The 19,996-nt window shown below is 38.3% G+C and overlaps 1 protein-coding gene across 1 annotated transcript in view; it reads right to left on the bottom strand.

The window, feature by feature from the left end:
- The window catches only part of GUCY1A2 (guanylate cyclase 1 soluble subunit alpha 2), a 198,939-nt gene that overhangs the window by 9,747 nt on the left and 169,196 nt on the right, over nucleotides 1–19,996 (bottom strand). The window contains exon 7 of the mRNA XM_063444920.1: nucleotides 5,533–5,687. Coding sequence (XP_063300990.1) covers nucleotides 5,533–5,687 — 155 coding nt within the window. The remainder of the gene's footprint in view (nucleotides 1–5,532; nucleotides 5,688–19,996) is intronic.

Raw genomic sequence — 19,996 nt, 5'->3', positions numbered from 1 at the left:
CTGTAAGTATAGTTTACACTAAACTTCTGTGATATGGAGTGCATTGCAGCCTGCAAAGAATGTATGCAATGCTCTCAAACTGATTCATGTTCTATGATTCACCACTGGCATTTCTCCTAAAAATGTAGTGGAAGGATGGGGGATAGAGGCATTTGAAATTGATCTGCAGAAATTGAGACAGATTTTAGCCCTAGTAGAGAAGTAATGAGTAAAACCATTACTGGAGCAAAGAAGATGGTAAGCTGACATGTATGGACTAAATTCACTTTTTCTTTTTTTTATTTTGTCACCTAAAATAAATATCATTTATGACCCAGCTATGTACACTAGACAAAAGCCAGCTTGCCTAAATATTGTTTCATTGTTTCACCACCAGTGTAGAATCCAAACAGTCTACAGGGCTGTTTTCAAGAGTGATGCTTAGCTACGTCCTCTTACACCCTCTTTATTACAGAACTTTATCTCAACACTTGAAAAGAGAACATGAACAGGAAAAAAAATCCTGATATTTTGTACTGTAGGCAGTGGTATGTAATTGCTGCAGCTGGAACTGAAAGGGCATTTTGGCATCCGTGCAGTGGCGTAGCGTGGGTTGTCAGCACCCGGGGCAAGGCAAGTAATTTGCGCCCCCTAACCCGTAGATTTTAGCACTCGAGTCTCTTCCACTAGATTAGTTAAAGAAACCCTTACCCCCCAAGCACATGTATTGTTTGTTATGAAAATACTTATGTAATTAAAGTAAAATGCCCTCCCACCCGCGCCACCCCCACCCAACCCTTCCCCCGCCTTCTAAATACACACACACACACATTCGCTGACAGATACGCATACACTAGCTAACAGAAACACACACACTAACACACACACACGCACTGACACACACACGCACTGACACACACTAACAGACACACACACTAACAGACACACTCTAACAGACACACACACACTAACAGACACACACACACACACTAACAGATACACACACACACTAACAGATACACACACACACACACTAACAGACATACATACACACACACACTAACAGACATACATACACACACACACACTAACAGACATACATACACACACACACTAACAGACATACATACACACACACTCTAACAGACACACACTCTAACAGACACACACACACTAACAGACACACACACACACTAACAGATACACACACACACACACTAACAGACATACATACACACACACACACTAACATACATACATACACACACACTAACAGACATACATACATACACACACACTAACAGATACACACACACACACACACACACACACTAACATATACACACACACTAACAGATACACACACACACACAGACATACATACACACACTAACAGACAGACATACATACACACACACACACACACACTATCAGACACACACACACTAGCAGACACACACACACACACACACTAACAGACACATACACACACTAACAGACACATACACACTAACAGATACACACACACTAACAGATACACACACACACTAACAGACTTACATACACACACTAACAGACATACATACACACACTAACAGACATACATACACACACTAACAGACACACACACACTCTAACAGACACACACACACTAACAGACACACACACACTAACAGACACACACACACATGCATACACACACACACTAACAGACACATACACACACTAACAGACAGACATACATACACACACATTTTTAACACATATTTTTTTTTAAATGTAACCCCCCCCAGCATCCTTACCTTTGGAAATGCTGGGGGGGAAGGGGGTTCTCTTCCTCCCTGGTGGTCCAGTGGCTGCTGGGCGGGCGGCAGGCTGGCGAGGGAGAACTTCCCCTGAGCTGTCTGCTCAGCTCCCTCGTCATATTCCGGCTCCCAGCCTCACTCTACGACGCGCGAGGGAGCTGAGCAGACAGCTCAGGGGAAGTGCTCCCTCGCCGGCCGCCCACCAATGCCGCCCGCCCAGCCTAGCAGCCCGCCGGCATGTCTGTTAGCCGCAAGGCTAACAAGACATTTGCCTTGGGCATTTGGCGGCGGCTTTTTTTGCCGCCCCCTGGAAAATGGCGCCCAAGGCAAATGCCTTGTTTGCCTCGCGGCTAATACGCCCCTGGCGCCCCCCCAGATGTTGTGCCCAGTGCGGCCGGCCCCCCCTGCACCCCCCACGCTACGCCTCTGCATCCGTGTACCTAGTGCATCTTACGTAATGGATACAAATGTGTATACACACACACACTCTCTCTCTTGCATTATACACAAATATACACACTTGGCTTTGTATTTAATTAAACGATAGACCAATATCTCCCAAGTGTCCCTATTTGGGAGGGTCAGTCCCAATTTTGAGCCCAAATCCATCTGTTTCTATTTACTATCCTAATGTCCCTCTTTTCTAGGAGCTCCATATTGTTTGTGTGTCTGAGTGTATAACAGAGCTCCACAGCAATAATGCTCACAGTAATGTGTGTTTAAAGTGCAATGAATGTGTTTAGAAGTCAGCCTGTTTAAATAAATAATAAGTAATATAAATAAAAATATATTTTAAATTTATTATATGCCCTGAGAATACATGCTAGGCATAGAAAAACATTCTCAATGTATCCTCCATTCTAAAGAATTGAATGGGCACTGCTGCTGATTCTTGTAATATCACATTAGCCCACATGGTCTGACATTGAAATTGAAACTCAGGCAGGTTAACAGCAATTGACAGGTAACACATTCTGTCTATTAAAGCTGCTCTTCACTCTACAGTTTGTTAAATATTACTAACATCTTTAGTCCTTGTATCCCAATCCACATTTGAATATCATCGTATCCCCTATCTTGTCAGAGAAAAAAAAATCCAGCTTTCTCCAGACATTAAAATGCTCAAACACATGGGTGCCAATTTAGTCTTAAGATTGAAGCACTGGTGCCGTCTAAAAGCAATACCAGCAATAAAGTATTATAGGTAAAAAAAATGTTATTTAGGTACTGCCTAATATTTAAATATGAAAAAATGCACATATTTATTTTTCTTAACCCCTTCAGGACGGAGTCAATAGTGCACGTTCTGATCAAAACAAAACGTAAACAAAAACTGGAATTTGCGCTATATGTCTGTTCACCCGTAGTTCCCCTCTTTCAAATTATGTGCACCCACACTTATTATATATCATTTTGTTCAGGAGAAACAGGGCTTTAATCTATCATTAACTATTCATATATGGAACATCATTTATTATGAATAAAAGTAAAAAAAAATTGAGAAAATAAGATTTTTTTTTAAATTTGCATTTCCGTCTGACATTTTAACTGTGAATGTCATAATACTGTTAGGTTTTACTGCAAAAAAAATGCACATATTTGTAATCAGCGATGTCTCACGAGTACAACAGTACCCCCCATTAACAGGTTTTATGTTGTTTTGGAAAGTTACAGGGTCAAATATAGAACATTACATTTTCAAATTGAAATTTGCCCGATTGGTAATGTTACCTTTGAGACGGTGTGGTAGCCCAGGAATGAGAATTACTCCCATAATGGCATACCATTTGAAAAAGTAGACAAGCCAAGGTATTGAAAGTGGAGTATGTTTAGTCTTTTTTAGTAGCCACTTAGTCACAAACACTGGCCAAAGTTAGCGTTAATATTTGTTTTTGTGTGAAAAAAGCAAAAAACGAATATTTGGCCAGTGTTTGTGACTAAGTGGCTACTAAGAAAGACTGGACATACCCCACTTGCAATACCTCGGGTTGTCTACTTTTGCAAATGGTATGCCATCATGGGGGTAATTCTCATTCCTGGGCTACCATACTCTCTCAAAGGCAACATAACCAATCTGGCAAATTTCAATGTGAAAAAAATGAAATGCAAGCCTTATATGTGACTCTCTAACTTTCCAAAACACCATAAAACCTGTACATGGGGGGTACTGTTATTCTCAGGAGACTTCGCTAAACACAAATATTAGTGTTTTAAAACAGTAAAACATATTACAACAATAATATAGACCATAAAAGTGCAGTTTGCTTGTAAAAAATGCAAAAAACGTCACTTTTACTTAAAATATCATTGTTGTAATACAATTTACCAGTTTGAAACATGAATATTTGAGTTCAGCGAAGTCTCCCGAGTAAAACAGTACCCCCTATGTACAGGTTTTATGGTGTCTTAGAGAGTTACAGGGTCAAATATAGTGCTTGCGAATTAAATTCTCTGCACTTTCTCCCTGTGTTGTCAGGCATGTCAATCAAATTTTAATTAATCAAATCACATAATTACGTTAAAAGATTATTTAAATATACATGTAGAATTTTAATATATATGCTTTTATAGGTATTTAAATTCTACGTGTATACTAATGTAATCTTTTATGTAATTATATGTATTAATCTATATATATATATTTTTGCGGTTATTTGTATTTTATATATATATAGATATATATAGAATGTCATTCTAAGTGTATTTTGTTACCGATATATATATATTAATAACAAAATACAGTTAGAATGAAATTACATATGCATATATAATTTATATTAAATTTTGTTTCAATATTTTATTTATTTATTTTATTATTTTATTTATTTATTATTTTAATTATACGTATTTATATATAATATATATATGTACATCTATTATATATATAATATATATACATATTATATATATGTAACGTCATTCTAAGTGTATTTTAATATTAATATATATACTTATATTAATATTAAAATACACTTTGTATGACGTTACATATATATAATATGTATATATATTATATATATAATATTTATACATATTATATATATATAAAAATATATTTAATTTATTTTTACACTTGTCTTTTATTTATTTTTTATACTTCCCACCAGCAGGGGGACTGTCTGATATTTCAAACAGTCCCCCTGCTGGCAGATCCACAGCCAGCTATAGAGGGCCATGTGATCGCTCTTTGAGAGCGATCACATGGCCCCCGGGGGCCTGATTTGCCGTGGGAGGGCTGCCTGGGCTGTGAGGCAGTCCTCCCGAAGCGGATCGCGGCGGAGGTAAGTACATCTTACCTCCTGGGGCTGCAAGCCGTTACGGCGTGCTATGCCGTCATAACGGCTTTAAAGCCCACTTAACCCGTGACGGCATAGCACGCCGTAACGGCGTTAAGGGGTTAACAGACATTTTAAACGTGTTCTACATACCATTTTCTTAGTTTATTGGATTCATTGCCCTGGCGTTATGCCAAGATTTTTGTTTTTATGATGGCATGAATTTTTTTATAACAAGTAAAATATCAGACAATAGACAAGCTTGATGCACTATTGTTTTCTTTTATCTGCTGTCTAAATGATGTCTTACTAAAATTTAGGATAATGAGAAATTGTTCCTTAAGTGCAACAATCAGCAGTGAAATTAGATTGGTTTCCATGGTGATTGTTCTACTTTTGGAACCTTAGTTCTAAATTTAACATAATGAAATACAGAAATGAACACTTCTGTTTACGGAGAGAGAAGTACTTACTGGTACGTCGTTGGGCTAATGTTGATGCGACGTGGATGGCTTCCGGACTCAAACTTGCTTGCCAAAGTGACATTGTTACCAAACAGACAATATCGTGGCATTCTCACACCAACAACCCCGGTAAGGACAGAGCCAGAATGAATTCCTATCCTCATCTGAAGGACAAGAAAAAAAAGTTTTAAGTAAAAAAATAAAAATAAAATGCAACCGATTTACATTGTAACTGTAAGATAAGTGAGTATCTCCATACTAAGAAACAAATACATTCAAGAATTGTTAAAAAAAATATTTCTGCAGTACAAATTCTATAGATTATTACGTTGATAATGTGATATGTGCCTGGTCTGGCTATTCAGATGAGTGACATGATGATCTTGTATGCTGTGGCACATTAGCCCAATAGGTACAGTTGTCAGTCGGTTATTATTATATTATTATTTATTATGTTATTATTTATATAGCCCCAACAAATTCCGCAGAGCTTTACAATGGGTGGATGAACAAAGATGTAGTTGTAACCAGACAAGTTGGACACACAGGAACAGAGGGGTTGAAGGCCATGCTCAATGAGCTTACATGCTAGAGGGAGTGGGGTGAAGTGACACAAAAGGTAAGGATAGTATTAGACTAGTACTGCAAGAGAGGAATCAGTCGGGAGATATTAACAGTTTCATTGATAAGCTTTTAAGAGGAAATGGGTTTTTAATGATTTTTTAAAGGAATGGAGACTGTGTGAGAATCTAACGGAGGAGGGAAGTGAGTTCCACAGAAACGGTGCAGTCCTCGAGAAGTCTTGAAGGCGAGCATCAGAGGTGGGAGTACGGACAGAAGATAGACGTAAGTCTTCAGCAGAGTGTAAGGGCCTAGACGGGACATACTTGTTTATTAGGGAGGATAGATAGGTGGAAGCAGCATTATGTAGAGATTTAAAAGCAAGAACCAGAATTTTAAATTGAGCCCTATATCTTACAGGAAGCCAAGGTAGGGACTGACAGAAGGGTGAGGTGTGGGAGGACAGGAAGATGAGCCTCGCCGCCGCATTCATTATGGACTGTAATGGCGCAAGTTGGGAGCACATAAGACCACTGAGAAGCGGATTACCATAGCCAAGGCGAGAAAGGACAGTGGAATGGACCAGCACCTTAGTCACATCTGGCGTTAAGTAGGGTCAGATGCGCGTAATGTTTTTGAGATGGAAGTGGCAGGATTTGGCGATAGACTGAGGTGTGAAGCAGAGGTCTGAGTCAAAGAGAACACATAGGCAGCGATCCTGCATGGTGGAGCTTATGGTAGCACCGTTGACTTGGAGGGAATCAGACACAGGAGTAGCAACACTTGAGAGAGGAAAGACCAGAATTTCAGTTTTGTTCAAGTTGAGTTTAAGGAAGTGGGCAGCCAGTTAGAAATAGCAGAGAGGCAGTCGGAGACACTAGTCAAGTGGGACTGGGAGAGATCAGGAGAGGACAGGTAGATTTATGTGTCATCACAAAAACCCATCTGCCATCTGGTAGCACTTTAATATGGCAAATAATTTACCCAATAAGTAATTGAGTGCTGTTTTATGCAATCTTGGATATATTCCCCTAGTCTGGCTATTGCTGCTGACACGTTTTGCAAAGTTAAGGCTGCAAAACAGTTATCAGTCAACCAAAGAAACTCTGTAACATTTGCAAACCATGACTTTGATTTTATATATATTTTTCCTTTATCTACGGAAGTCACCATGAAAGACTATGGGAATTTTTGCAGATTCATTATTTGAAATATTTTTCCAACCGTTTGGGATCATTTGAAAAGCTTATCCCCCAAAAATTAAATTGACGCCATTGCAAGAGATATCCGAGGGTTCACTGATATAATAATATTGTAACTTTATGAATCAGTAATTCATATTTAAATAGCGACTCTAAGCAACACAAACATTGCAAATTTCTGTAGTGTTGCCCCTTTAAGCGCTACATCTCTCTATAGTGAATATGGTGCAATGAGTTCTTGTGTCTACATTTCTGTCAAACAATTTTTTGCTCCTTTTGCCAAAAGTCAGGCTCTTTCAAAAACACAAGACTGATTCGTCAGCATCCATTCAGACAACGCAGAAATTAAACTTCTGCATTATCTGCTAAAAGCAGTGATGGACTTCCATTTCTGGTCTACCCCGATCACCTAAACTGGTCTGATTTCAGTAGTCTAGACAAGATTATACTCACTCGGAAAAAAGGAATATTTTTATAAATCTCCCAAGTTTTTATCCACTAATAGAAATCAAAGAAGAGGGAAGCTAAGTTCTTAAAACGATTAAGCACCATAGCAACTAAAAAAATCAGCAGGGAAAATTCCATTCCATTGTGATGTCTCTGACTGTAGAATTTTGCATTTATTTTTATTAACACCATTTACATTTTCTTCCTCGTGTATGCAATCCTCCTTTTATTGGGTAGAAACTTCTAAAAGGGAAGCAATCGCCATGGAAATCACAGGAGGTAAAAGGAACATTCTACTGGTTTCCATGTTGATTGCCCCATGTTCATAATTTTGCTCCATGTATCTATTAGTGGCACTTTCAGAACCTTTCCCACCAGTATGTGAGCAGGGGATAGCTAATCTGGAAAACGATTCTGGAGGTTACATGTTCTAGTGGGAGATACTTGTGTGTGACTCTATTCAGTGTAGAATGTTTTGGAATATTTCAAAGGTATTATTATATTCATAAATCCAAAAAAAAAAAAAAAAAACCCACAGTGCTCTGGCATTAAATATTAAATGTCAGTGACAGCGAAAAGTTAATAGAAAACTTGTTCCACTTGACACCAGAAGTAATGTTTTCAGCTTAAACTTTAATGTGTAAAACTTAAAGCCGTCTACACAGGAAAAATGCAACCAGGATGATATTTATTTATTGCAGACGAATGGATCATGGCCTTAAAGGGAAACTCCAGTGCCAGAAAAACGATCCGTTTTTCTGGCACTGGAGGGTCCCTCTCCCTCCCACCCACCAATCCCCGGTTACTGAAGGGGTAAAAACCCCTTCAGTCACTTACCTGGGACAGCGGCGATGTCCCTCGCCGCTGTCTCCGCCTCCGCGACGCTCCTCCTAGTGATTACGTTGGCCGGTGGGCGAGACTAATCTCGCTAAACGGCCGAGGAGACCTAATGCGCATGCGCGGAAATGCCGCGCATGCGCATTACGTCTCCCCATAGGAAAGCATTGAAAAATCATTTCAATGCTTTCCTATGGGGTTTTGAGCGACGCTGGAGGTCCTCACACAGCGTGAGGACGTCCAGCGACGCTCTAGCACAGGAAACCTGTGCTAGAAACAAGGAAGTGACCTCTAGTGGCTGTCTAATAGACAGCCACTAGAGGTGGAGTTAACCCTGCAATGTAAATATTGCAGTTTATGAAAAACTGCAATAATTACACTTGCAGGGTTAAGGGTAGTGGGAGTTGGCACCCAGACCACTCCAATGAGTAGAAGTGGTCTGGGTGCCTGGAGTGTCCCTTTAAATTTTTAATGAACACATCAGTTATTAGTACAGCTTGATGCCAAATGGACAAGATGGTATTTAACCATGTATTGATATATTATAATTAAATTGAGTCCACTTGAGGTTAGCAAACTTGATATCACAATGGTAAAGGTATAATGATGAGGGACACAGTACCTGTTCTCTTTCATTTGAATCTCATAATTGTCAAGGATTATCCTACTTTCTAGCATCGAACACTAAAGAAATTGCATTAAAATACATAGTTATTTCAGGTTTATCCCCTTCCTGAGTCATTGTTTGCCCTCAATGCATATACAAAGATTATACCAAATGTAATGAATAGATTGTTTAGCTGCCAGTCCACAAAATTCTGCATTGACAAAATAACACATCCTTTTGGTATACTGTATATAGATTTTACAGCAAACGCTGATGCCAGCCATTGATTATGGGGATGTAGTATATGCACCTGCACCGCAAACTCACCTTAATAAACTCAATACATTGTATAACTCATTCTGACGACTTGTGCTACAATGTAATTACAGGACCCACCATTGTGACATGCTAAAATAACTAAACTGGATGTTGCTGGAATCCAGACGCACCCTTCATCTTTCCAGCCTTGTGTTCAAGAGCTTTTCTGGGAAGCTCCCACCCTACCTGAGCAGAATGCTCTCCTTGGCTGTTCCCACCTCCTATAATCTCCGATCCAGTGCCAGTACTTTATTTAGTCTTCCACAATACAAGGCTCGATCCTCCTTTTCCTACAGAGCACTGCAATTATGGAACGACCTTCTGCACGCTTTCAAATCTTCCCCCAGTCTAAAATCCTTTAAGAGATCCCTCTCTACATACCTCAAAACAGAATGCACCTGTCATGCTTGATTATATATTTCCTTCCTGTTCTATGTTAAGTTTTGAATATATTGTGTATTAATATTGTTTTTGTATTTTATTGTACCCTAATGTATCAACGCAATGTTTTGTGGACCCAGGACATACTTGAAAACGAGAGAAATCTCAATGTATCTTTCCTGGTAAAATATTTTATAAATAAATAAACCTAAAGAACTTCTTTTATAGTGAATGTATACGTATTTAGCGGACAATGCTAACTGTCTCAGATAAAATGGCAAAAGACTTCAAAGACAAAAAAACAAAAGATGAATTGAAAAAAATTACACAGAGTAATTACAAACGGTTATTACAAATGAATAACATAACATATACTATAGAAGTCTTAAAACCAGGGCAATGAAAATGCATCCTGCCAGGTATACTAGTTTGACTTTATTATTAAATTCTCCATGAACTAATATAAAATGCATCATCAGCCTTAATATCTAGCATTGAATATAGGCGATGGAAAATATATTGGTTTTGAGTTGGTGTCACATATTCATCCACTTATAGAAATGTGGTTAATTACATTTACTGTCCACACAGGAAAAGTTGTGCCGAGCAGCAACCTAATCCACAGAAGGGTTAATGCTGAGCGGCAATTGTGCAAATAAAACCTGGTGTCACGTATTCATCCGCTTATAGAAATGTGGTTAATGACATTTACTGTCCACACAGGAAAAGTTGTGCCGAGCCGCAACCTAGTCCACAGAAGGGTTCATGCTGAGCAGCAATTATGCAAATTAAACCTGGTAACTGACTTTGGGGTCAAAGGCCGGTTACAGCCTATCAGATCTAGAGGAGGGGTATTTAGGCCCAGTTCTCATCCTGCTCAGTGCCCTGTCGTGGTTTCCCTTGTGGTTGTCTGAGAGCGCACGTTCCTGTTATTAGTTTTCTACCTGGTTTTTGACTTTGGCTTTGCTTATTGACTTCTCTGTATTCTGGTATCCTGACTCCTGGCTTTCCTCATCGCTGCGTCCCTTTCTGTGTTCCCTGACCTCAGCTAGTATTCTGACTATTCTATGTACGTTAAATCCGGCCATTCTAAGGACCGGTAATACGTTACTTATTTGTCATCCGTGCTATACAGTTCTAAGTGCTGGAGCAAACAGTAATCTTGACAGTTGGATACTACAATATCCAGATCTAAACAGCACATAATAGTGTCTTGAATAGATTTTTTTTCTTCTAAAAAGTCAAATAATTGATTTCTTGCTGAGAGAAGAATGTTCAACTAAAACCTCAAGTTTTGCCTTTCAGCATTTGAAGCACTCAATCTAATTTTAACACTTACAGCATTCTTTATTTTAATGAATAGTGTATTCATTTTCAAAGATTATTACAGTACAATAGATATATAAAATATAAATATAAGATCATCAGTGAAATATCATTAGGTCCTCTGGAGTAGATGGACATGGTCATTGAGCAAGTGTAATTCAGACATGAAACACGTAAGATTATTTTCCTGACATTATTCATGGCAGCATTTACTCATGGGTTAGCTCCTCCCCTCACAGCAGAAAGGACAGGAAATAGAACTCTGAAACTGGTATATATAGATCCTCCCCCTTCCCATCAGGCAGTCTTTTTTCCTGTCCTTCACAGCAGTTTGGAAGGAGTCTGCTTATGCAGGCCTAGAATTTTTATTTTATGCTCACCAGGCAATATTTTTGTAGCCATGCCAGGGTTCAGCCTCTAAGCCCTGAAGACCCAGCAGCGCACTATTGTTAATACTGCAAACCTGGGTACCCCCTTTAGTGACCGGGGGTCGGACCCAACCTCTCTCTCTCTCTGGAGTGATGACAGCGGTCCACTGCAAACATGAGGTCCAGCCGAGTCTAAGCCTTTACCCCTGAAGACCCAGCAAACAGCACATCTATAAGAGTTGCCAGCCTGGGTACCTCCTTCAGCAATCAGGAGTCTGGTCTATCTCTCTCCCTGAGGGGATGACAGCTGTCCACTGCATACATGAGGCCCAGCCGAGTCTAAGCCGTTATCCTTGAAGATCCAGTAAACAGCACTTCCATAAGGTGACTACCTGGGTATTCCTTTTCTATGTGTTCCACCTTGTATGGGATTGGTTAAACCTCCTCCCACTGGTGATGATGGACGGCATATGGGGTACAGATGGAAGCCTATAGATTAAACAGTTTAGGCTGTCAGTTGATCAAATCCCCATTTTGCCACTGAAACACAGGCCTGCAGCGGTTCAGGTAAGTGCATTAGTAATTTAGATTCAAACTAGTATAGGCACCTGGGTCTCTGTTCTTTCAGTCCCTCCCAGCTGCTTACATTAGGCTTCCTTCTAACAAATAGGTCACATTTAGGAGGTTTGTGTGGTGAGCATTTAGGTAAGTTTATACATGAAAGGATGCTTGGTGCAAAAGAGTGCTGATAATGCAAGAAGGCATTGTGAAAAAAAGAGTGCTTATGATGCAGTGAGGCATTGTGAAAAAGAGTGCTAATAATGGATATCCTGGCTGTATTAAGTCTGCTGGAATTTCACAGTCCTGAAGACAAATATCCAAGGTAAGAGAACTTTCCTGGGTGACTGATTGAAGTACACACATGTATATGATAGGTTTTAAATACCTAACTCTAAGTCCACACACACTTGTTTCTATCAAGATATGTGGCATTGATTGCTGTTATCTGTGCATTATCGCAAATAAGCAGGCTTTTCCAGAAAGTGGAAGTATATACTGCATATGAGACCACGGGCCTCAGTATCCATACATAATCTGGTGGTGGTACAGCATCGGTATGTTTTCACTTTATGCTCTAACGTATGAACAGAGTGTGTCCAGTATATGCTCCATGTATGGGTTACTATAAGGACACTGCCTCAGTATATGTATCCACTATATGCTCTATGTAGGAGCAGTGGTGTATCCTGGTTTTGTGCTGCCCTAGGCAGGACAAAACTCAGGCGCCCCCCCTCCCCCCGCGCCACCCCCACCCAACCTTTCCCCCCCCGCCCCGCATTCTAAATACACACACACACACTCGCTAACAGAAACACACACACACTAACAGACACACACACACTAACAGACACACACACACAGACACACACACACACAGACACACACACACACAGACACACACACTAACAGACACTAACAGACACACTAACAGACACACACACACACACTAACAGACACAAACACTGACACAGACACACACTAACAGACACAGACACACACTCACCCACCCACATTAACCCTTTTTTTTTTAATTTATTTTTAACACATTTTTTTTTTAACACATTTATTTTTTATTTTTTTTTAACACGTTTTTTTTTAAATTTATTTCTAACACTTTTTTTTAAATTAATATTTAACACATTTTTTTTTTTTTAATTTCCCCCCCCCCCCTCCGCGCCTCTTCCTCCCTGGTGGTCCAGTGGCTGCTGGGCGATCGGGCGGCACTGCCGGGCGGGCGGGCGGCTGGCCGGCGAGGGAGCACTTCCCCTGAGCTGTCTGCTCAGCTCCCTCGCCGGCCTCAGAGTGAGGCTGGGAGACGGAATATGACGTCATATTCCGGCTCCGCCTCCCAGCCTCACTCTGCGGCTGGCGAGGGAGCTGAGCAGACAGCTCAGGGGAAGTGCTCCCTCGCCGGCCAGACGCCCGCCCGCCAGGCAGTGCCGCCCGATCGCCCAGCAGCCCGCCGGCATGTCTGTTAGCCGCAAGGCTAACAAGACATTTGCCTTGGGCATTTGGGGGCGGCTTTTTTTGCCACCCCCTGGAAAATGCCGCCCAAGGCAAATGCCTTGTTTGCCTCGCGGCTAATACGCCCCTGTGTAGGAGTTACTAGGATACTGCCTCAGTATATGTATCCGCTATATGGTCTATATAAGAGTTACTGTGAGTACACCGCCTCAGTATAAGTATCCTCTATATGATATACATAGGAGTTTCTATTGAGACACAGCCTCAGTATATGTATCCACTATATGCTCTGTGTGAGTTTCTATGGGGACAGCCTCAGTATATGTATCCATTATAGGCTCTATGTATGAGTTACAATGAGGACGCTGCCTCAGTTTATGTATACACTATATGCTCTATGTGGGAGTTAATGTGAGGACACAGCCTCAGTATTGGTATCCACTATAGGATATATATATGAGTTACTATGGAGACACAGCCTCAGTTTATGTATACACTATATGCTCTGTGTGAGTTACTGTGAGGACACAGCCTCAGTATTGGTATCCACTATAGGATATATATATATATATGAGTTACTATGGAGACACAGCCTCAGTGTATGTACCCACTGTACCCACTATAGGCTCTGTGTATGAGTTACTATGAGGACACAGCCTCAGTATATATATCCACTATATTGTCTATGTATGAGTTGATCGTAAGTATCTGCCTCAGTTTGTGTTCATTTGCTCTGAAAACGGAGCCTCAGTATATGTCCTCTACATGCTCTATATGCAAGTTGGTGTGGACATTGCTTCAATGGATCTGTTCACTATATGCTTGCTATATTAGTGGAAACACAACATATGTGAATTATATAAGACACATCCTCTATGAGTCCACTCTAATAATGGTTCTATGTGTAGGTTATTAGTCACAACCTCAGTATATATGAGTGGTATAATATGTGCATGAAGTTCTGTTGAAAACACAGCCTCAATTTATCTCACTCATATAATTTTAATATGGGTGCAGGCACATTGTCACTGTATATAGCAAAGGTAGGCTATGTATGATTACTGTTTAAACAGACTCAGTATATGTAACTGATATATATGTGCATAGGGTGCTGTTAAGAAACATCCACAATGTATGTGTTTCATATAATCTTATGCAGGTTGGTATTATTATATAACCCCAATTTATTCACAGCCTTGGTAGATTTAATATATACAAATGATCTAAGGTCTGTTTTGCGCTGAAATGTAATACAGCCCAATTCTAGCAAATGCACTGTTGTACTGGGTGAGTAACTAGTGTCTACTGTGGATTCTCTATTTCAGTTTTTTAACCCCTTCAGGACCGGCCTGTTTTTGCGATGTTTGTACGTTAAGGACCAGAGCAGTTTTAACACTTTTGTGGTGTTTGTGTTTAGCTGTAATTTTCCGCTCTCTCATTTACGGTTCCCATACAAGTTATATATTGTTTTTTTCACGACAAGAAGGGCTTTCTTTACATACCAGTATTTATATTATGTCATATATTGTATTTAAAAAAAATAATGAAATATGGTGAAAAATAAAAAAAAAACATGTTTTTGGACTTTTACTTGAAAAATCTTTTACTTATCTACAAAAGCTAATGAAAAAAACTGCTAAATAGATTCAAAATTTTGTCCCGAGTTTAAAAACACCCAGTGTTTATATGCTTTATTGGTTTTTTTTGCAAGTTATAGGCCTATAAATACAAGTAGGAAATTGCTGTTTCAATATATATATATATTTTATATGTATCAATAGTGACATTGTTACACCGTTATCTGTCATAAATCCCCGAAACACACCTAACATGTACATATTTTTTAAAGTAGACAACCCAGGGTATTTAAAATGGGGTATGTCCAGTCTTTTTTAGTAGCCACCTAGTCACAAACACTGGCCAAAGTTAGCATTTATATTTGTTTGTGTGTTAAAAATGCAAAAACCGCTAACTTTGGCCGGTGTTTGTGACTAAGTGGCTACTAAAAAAGGCTGAACATACCCCATTTGCAATACCTTGGGTTGTCTTCTTTTGTAAATGGTATGCCATCATGGGGCTAATTCTCATTCCTTGGCTACCATACGCTGTCAAAGGCAACCTAACCAATCTGACAAATTTCAATAAAAAAAAAAAAAGTAAAATCAAGCCTTATATTTGACCCTGTAACTTTCACAAACACTATAAAACCTCTACATGTGGGGTACTGTTATACTCAGGAGACTTCGCTGAACACAAATATTAGTGTATCAGAACAGTAAAATATATCACAGCAATAATATCCTCAGTGAAAGAGCTGTTTGTGTGTGAAAAATGCAAAAAACTTCACTTTCACTGACAATATCATCGCTGTGATATGTTTTACTGTTTTGAAACACTAATATTTGTGTTCAGCGAAGTCTCCCGAGTAAAACAGTACCCCCATGTACAGGATTTAGGGTGTCATAGAAAGTTACAGGGTTAAGCACAGTGCTAGCAAATTAAATTATCTGGACTTTTGGCCTGGGTTGGCAGGCAGGTCCCTCAAATTGCAATCATTAAAATTACTTAATTAGGTAAAAATATTACATAAATATGCACGTAGAATTTTAATATATATACATATTTATATATTTGACGTCTACGTGTATATTTATGAAATTATTAATGTAATTTTGTATGTGGACATATGTATATTTCGTATTATTTTTATTTATTTATTTATACATAGATATATATATCATTACATTCTAAGTGTATTTTGATATAAATATATATATATCAATATCAAAATACTGTTAGAATAAAATTGAATATATATATATAATTTTTTTTTAATTATTAAAAATTATTTTTATTTTTTGTTATTTATTTTTATTAACATATTATTTGTATTTTATAATAATATATATATACCATATATAGTTATTATATATATTGTATATATTCGTGTTTAATTTAAATATAAGTGTATTTTTATATTAATATACGTATATATAAATATAAAAATACACTTAGTGTGACATTATATATATGATACATATACATATATTATATATATAGATATAATACATGTATATATATCATATATATATACACATATTATAATTTGTTTTACACTGATTGTTTTTTTTTTTTACTTTATTTTATGATTTTACACTTGCAGGGAGACTGCCTGTCAGCACAGACAGTCCCCCTGCAGGCAGATACAAAGACCCCTATTGCGGTCATGTGATCGAGTGATCACATGGCCGTGGGGTCCTGATCTGCCGAGGGGGGACTGCCCGGGCAGACAGGCAGTCCCCCTGGACCGGGAGGAGAGCTGATCGCCGCCGTGGGACCGACGGCGATCAGGTAAGTAGCCCAAAACCGTTATGACGGTTCAGGACCGTCAGCGGTCCAAACGCACGTTTTACCGCTGACGGTCCTGAACCGTCAGCGGTCCTGAAGGGGTTAATGAAGTAGATAAGGAAACATGCTGCTTTTTGGCTTTGTATTAGATTCCTTCTACCACAGGTGTTTCAGGATAAGCAATTAACACATTTTACCACTTCAGACGGATTGCAGGTGTTTCTGAACCTGTCTGAGTGAGTGCCTCTCCCAGGAGAGGAGACCTGGATTTCCAAAATGGAGCATGGTACTGTTTAACAAATGTAAGGCCTTTTTGTGTGCACTCCTATGTATTTATACATGAGACCATTTCTCAAAAGTTTTTCTATTGCCTGTTATCCTTTCCTCTCTTATTAAGATAGGGAATGTTTTTGTTTTTCAATTTTGGTGGCAGTGTTTAACCCCTTAACACCGCAGCCAAATGTACAAGTTGTGAACGAAACAAAATGTAAACAAAACCTGGCATTTGCGCTATATGTCTGTCAAACCGTAATTCACCTCTTTCATATTAAATGCACCCCCCCTTATTATATATCATTTTATTCAGGGGAAACAGGGCTTTCATTTAATATCAAATATTTAGCTATGAAACATAATTTAATATGAAAAACATGGGAGAAAATAATAAGATTTTTTTGATTTTTTTAGTTCTACATGACATTTTAACTGTCAATGTCATAATACTGTTTGCTTTAACTGCAATAAAATACACATATTTGTATTCAGCAAAGTCTTACGTGTAAAACAGTACCCCCTATGTACAGGTTTTATGGTGTTTTGGGAAGTTACAGGGTCAAATATAGCGTGTTACATTTGAAATTGAAATTTGTCAGATTGGTTACGTTGCCTTTGAGACTGTATAGTAGCCCAGGAAATAAATTTACACCCATAATGGCATACCATTTGCAATAGTAGACGACCCAAGGTATTGCAAATGGGGTATGTCCAGTCTTTTTTAGTAGCCATTTGGTCACAAACACTGGCCAAAGTTAGCGTTAGTATTTGTTTGTGTGTGAAAAATGCAAAAAACGCCAATTTTGGCCAGTGTTTGTGACTAAGTGGCTACTAAAAAAGACTGGACATACCCCATTTGCAATACCTTGGGTTGTCTACTATTGCAAATAGTATGTCATCATAGGGGTAATCTTCATTCTTGGGCTACCATAGGGTCATAAAGGCAACGTAAGCAATCTGGCGAATTTTAATGTGAAAAAAATGAAACACAAGCCTTATATTTGACGCTGTAATTTTTGAAAACACCATAAAACCTGTACATGAGGGGTACTGTTGTACTCGGGAGACTTCGCTGAACACAAATATTTGTGTTTCAAAACAGTAAAAAGTATTGCAGCAGTAATATCGTCCGTGTAAGTGCTGTTTGTGCGTGAAAAATGCAAAAAACGTCACTTTTACTGGCGATATCATCGTTGTAATACATTTTACTGTTTTGAAACACTAATATTTGTGTTCAGCGAAGTCTCCCGAGTAAAACAGTACCCCCCATGTACAGGTTTTATGGTGTCTTGGAAAGTTATAGGGTTAAATATAGTGCTAGCAAATTAAATTCCTTATACTTTCGGCATGGGTTGTCAGGCAGGTCCCGCTAATTGTAATTAATTAGGATACCTAATTATGTAAAATTATTACATAAATATATGTGTAGAATTAATATATGTATATATATACATATGTGTATATATACGTGTATATATATATATATATATATATATTTTAAAATATTTTTATTTATATATAGGTATATATATAGTGATATATACGTATATATTTATGTATATAGATATATATATTATTTTGTTCTACGTGTATTTTGATATAAATATATATATATTAATATCACAATACAGTTAGAACGAAATAAAACACATCTATATATTTTTTAATATTTTTTTTTAATTATTTTTTTTATTTAATTTTTTTACGTATTTACATATTTTTTTATATTATTTATAAATATATATATAACAATAATTATATATATATTTAATCAGTATCAGTCTACGTGTAATTTGATATTAATATATATATATAATTATATATATATATTAATATTAAAATACACCTAGACGGTGTATGTGTATGTGTGTGTATATGTGTATATATATACTTAGATCATATATATATATGATCTAAGTATATATATATTTTTTTTTTTACACTTTTAACTTTATTTTATTTTATTTTCAGCCAGCAGGGGGACCAACTGTCATTACAGTTGGTCCCCCTGCTGGCAATGCCTGAGCCAGCTATACCGGCCATGTGATTGTGAGGTCCTCGCAAGGACCTCACTCTCACATGACCGGGAGGGACCGGAGGAGGCAGATCTGCCGCGGGGGGGCTCCCTGGGAGTCCCCCCAACCGCGATCGCCGGCGTGGGACCACCGGCGACCGGGTAAGTTAAAAAAAAACGGCGGGCGTATATTTACGTCCTGCGGCGTTTAGAGCCGCTTTTAAAAGGACGTAAATATACGTCCGCCAGACTTAAGGGGTTAACCTTCAGATATATGCTGTTACTGATGCACAGCTTAGTAGTTCATGCTGGTTGCAGGAGCACAAATTGGGCTATTAATCGTTCTCATAAGTAGGTAACTCTGAAACCATTACCTGATTTAAAAGCTGTTCATATTGGCTTGTTTCTCTCCTGGTCTTAACTTTAGTATCATTTTAATTTTCCGCAAACTTCTACTCTGAAGAATTCACTACTTCTGGTCTGGTTTGTGAATTTTATTCAGTTTTTTGCTCAATTCTCTGGAATTGGTTTAACATATTCTTTAGAACTGAGTACATTTCCTTAAAACATACCGTATATACTCGAGTATAAGCCGACCCGAATATAAGCCGAGGCCCCTAATTCTACCCCAAAAAACTGGGAAAACTTATTGACTCGAGTATAAGACTAGGGTGGGAAATGCAGCAGCTACTGGTAAATCTCTAAATAAAATTAGATCCTAAAAAAATTATATTAATTGAATATTTATTTGCAGTGTGTGTATGAA

This window comes from Pelobates fuscus, chromosome 1 (genome assembly GCF_036172605.1).
Source record: "Pelobates fuscus isolate aPelFus1 chromosome 1, aPelFus1.pri, whole genome shotgun sequence".
Classification (NCBI taxonomy): domain Eukaryota; kingdom Metazoa; phylum Chordata; class Amphibia; order Anura; family Pelobatidae; genus Pelobates; species Pelobates fuscus.
Note: the sequence above shows the minus strand (reverse complement) of the source record. Positions and strands in the feature narration are given on the sequence as shown.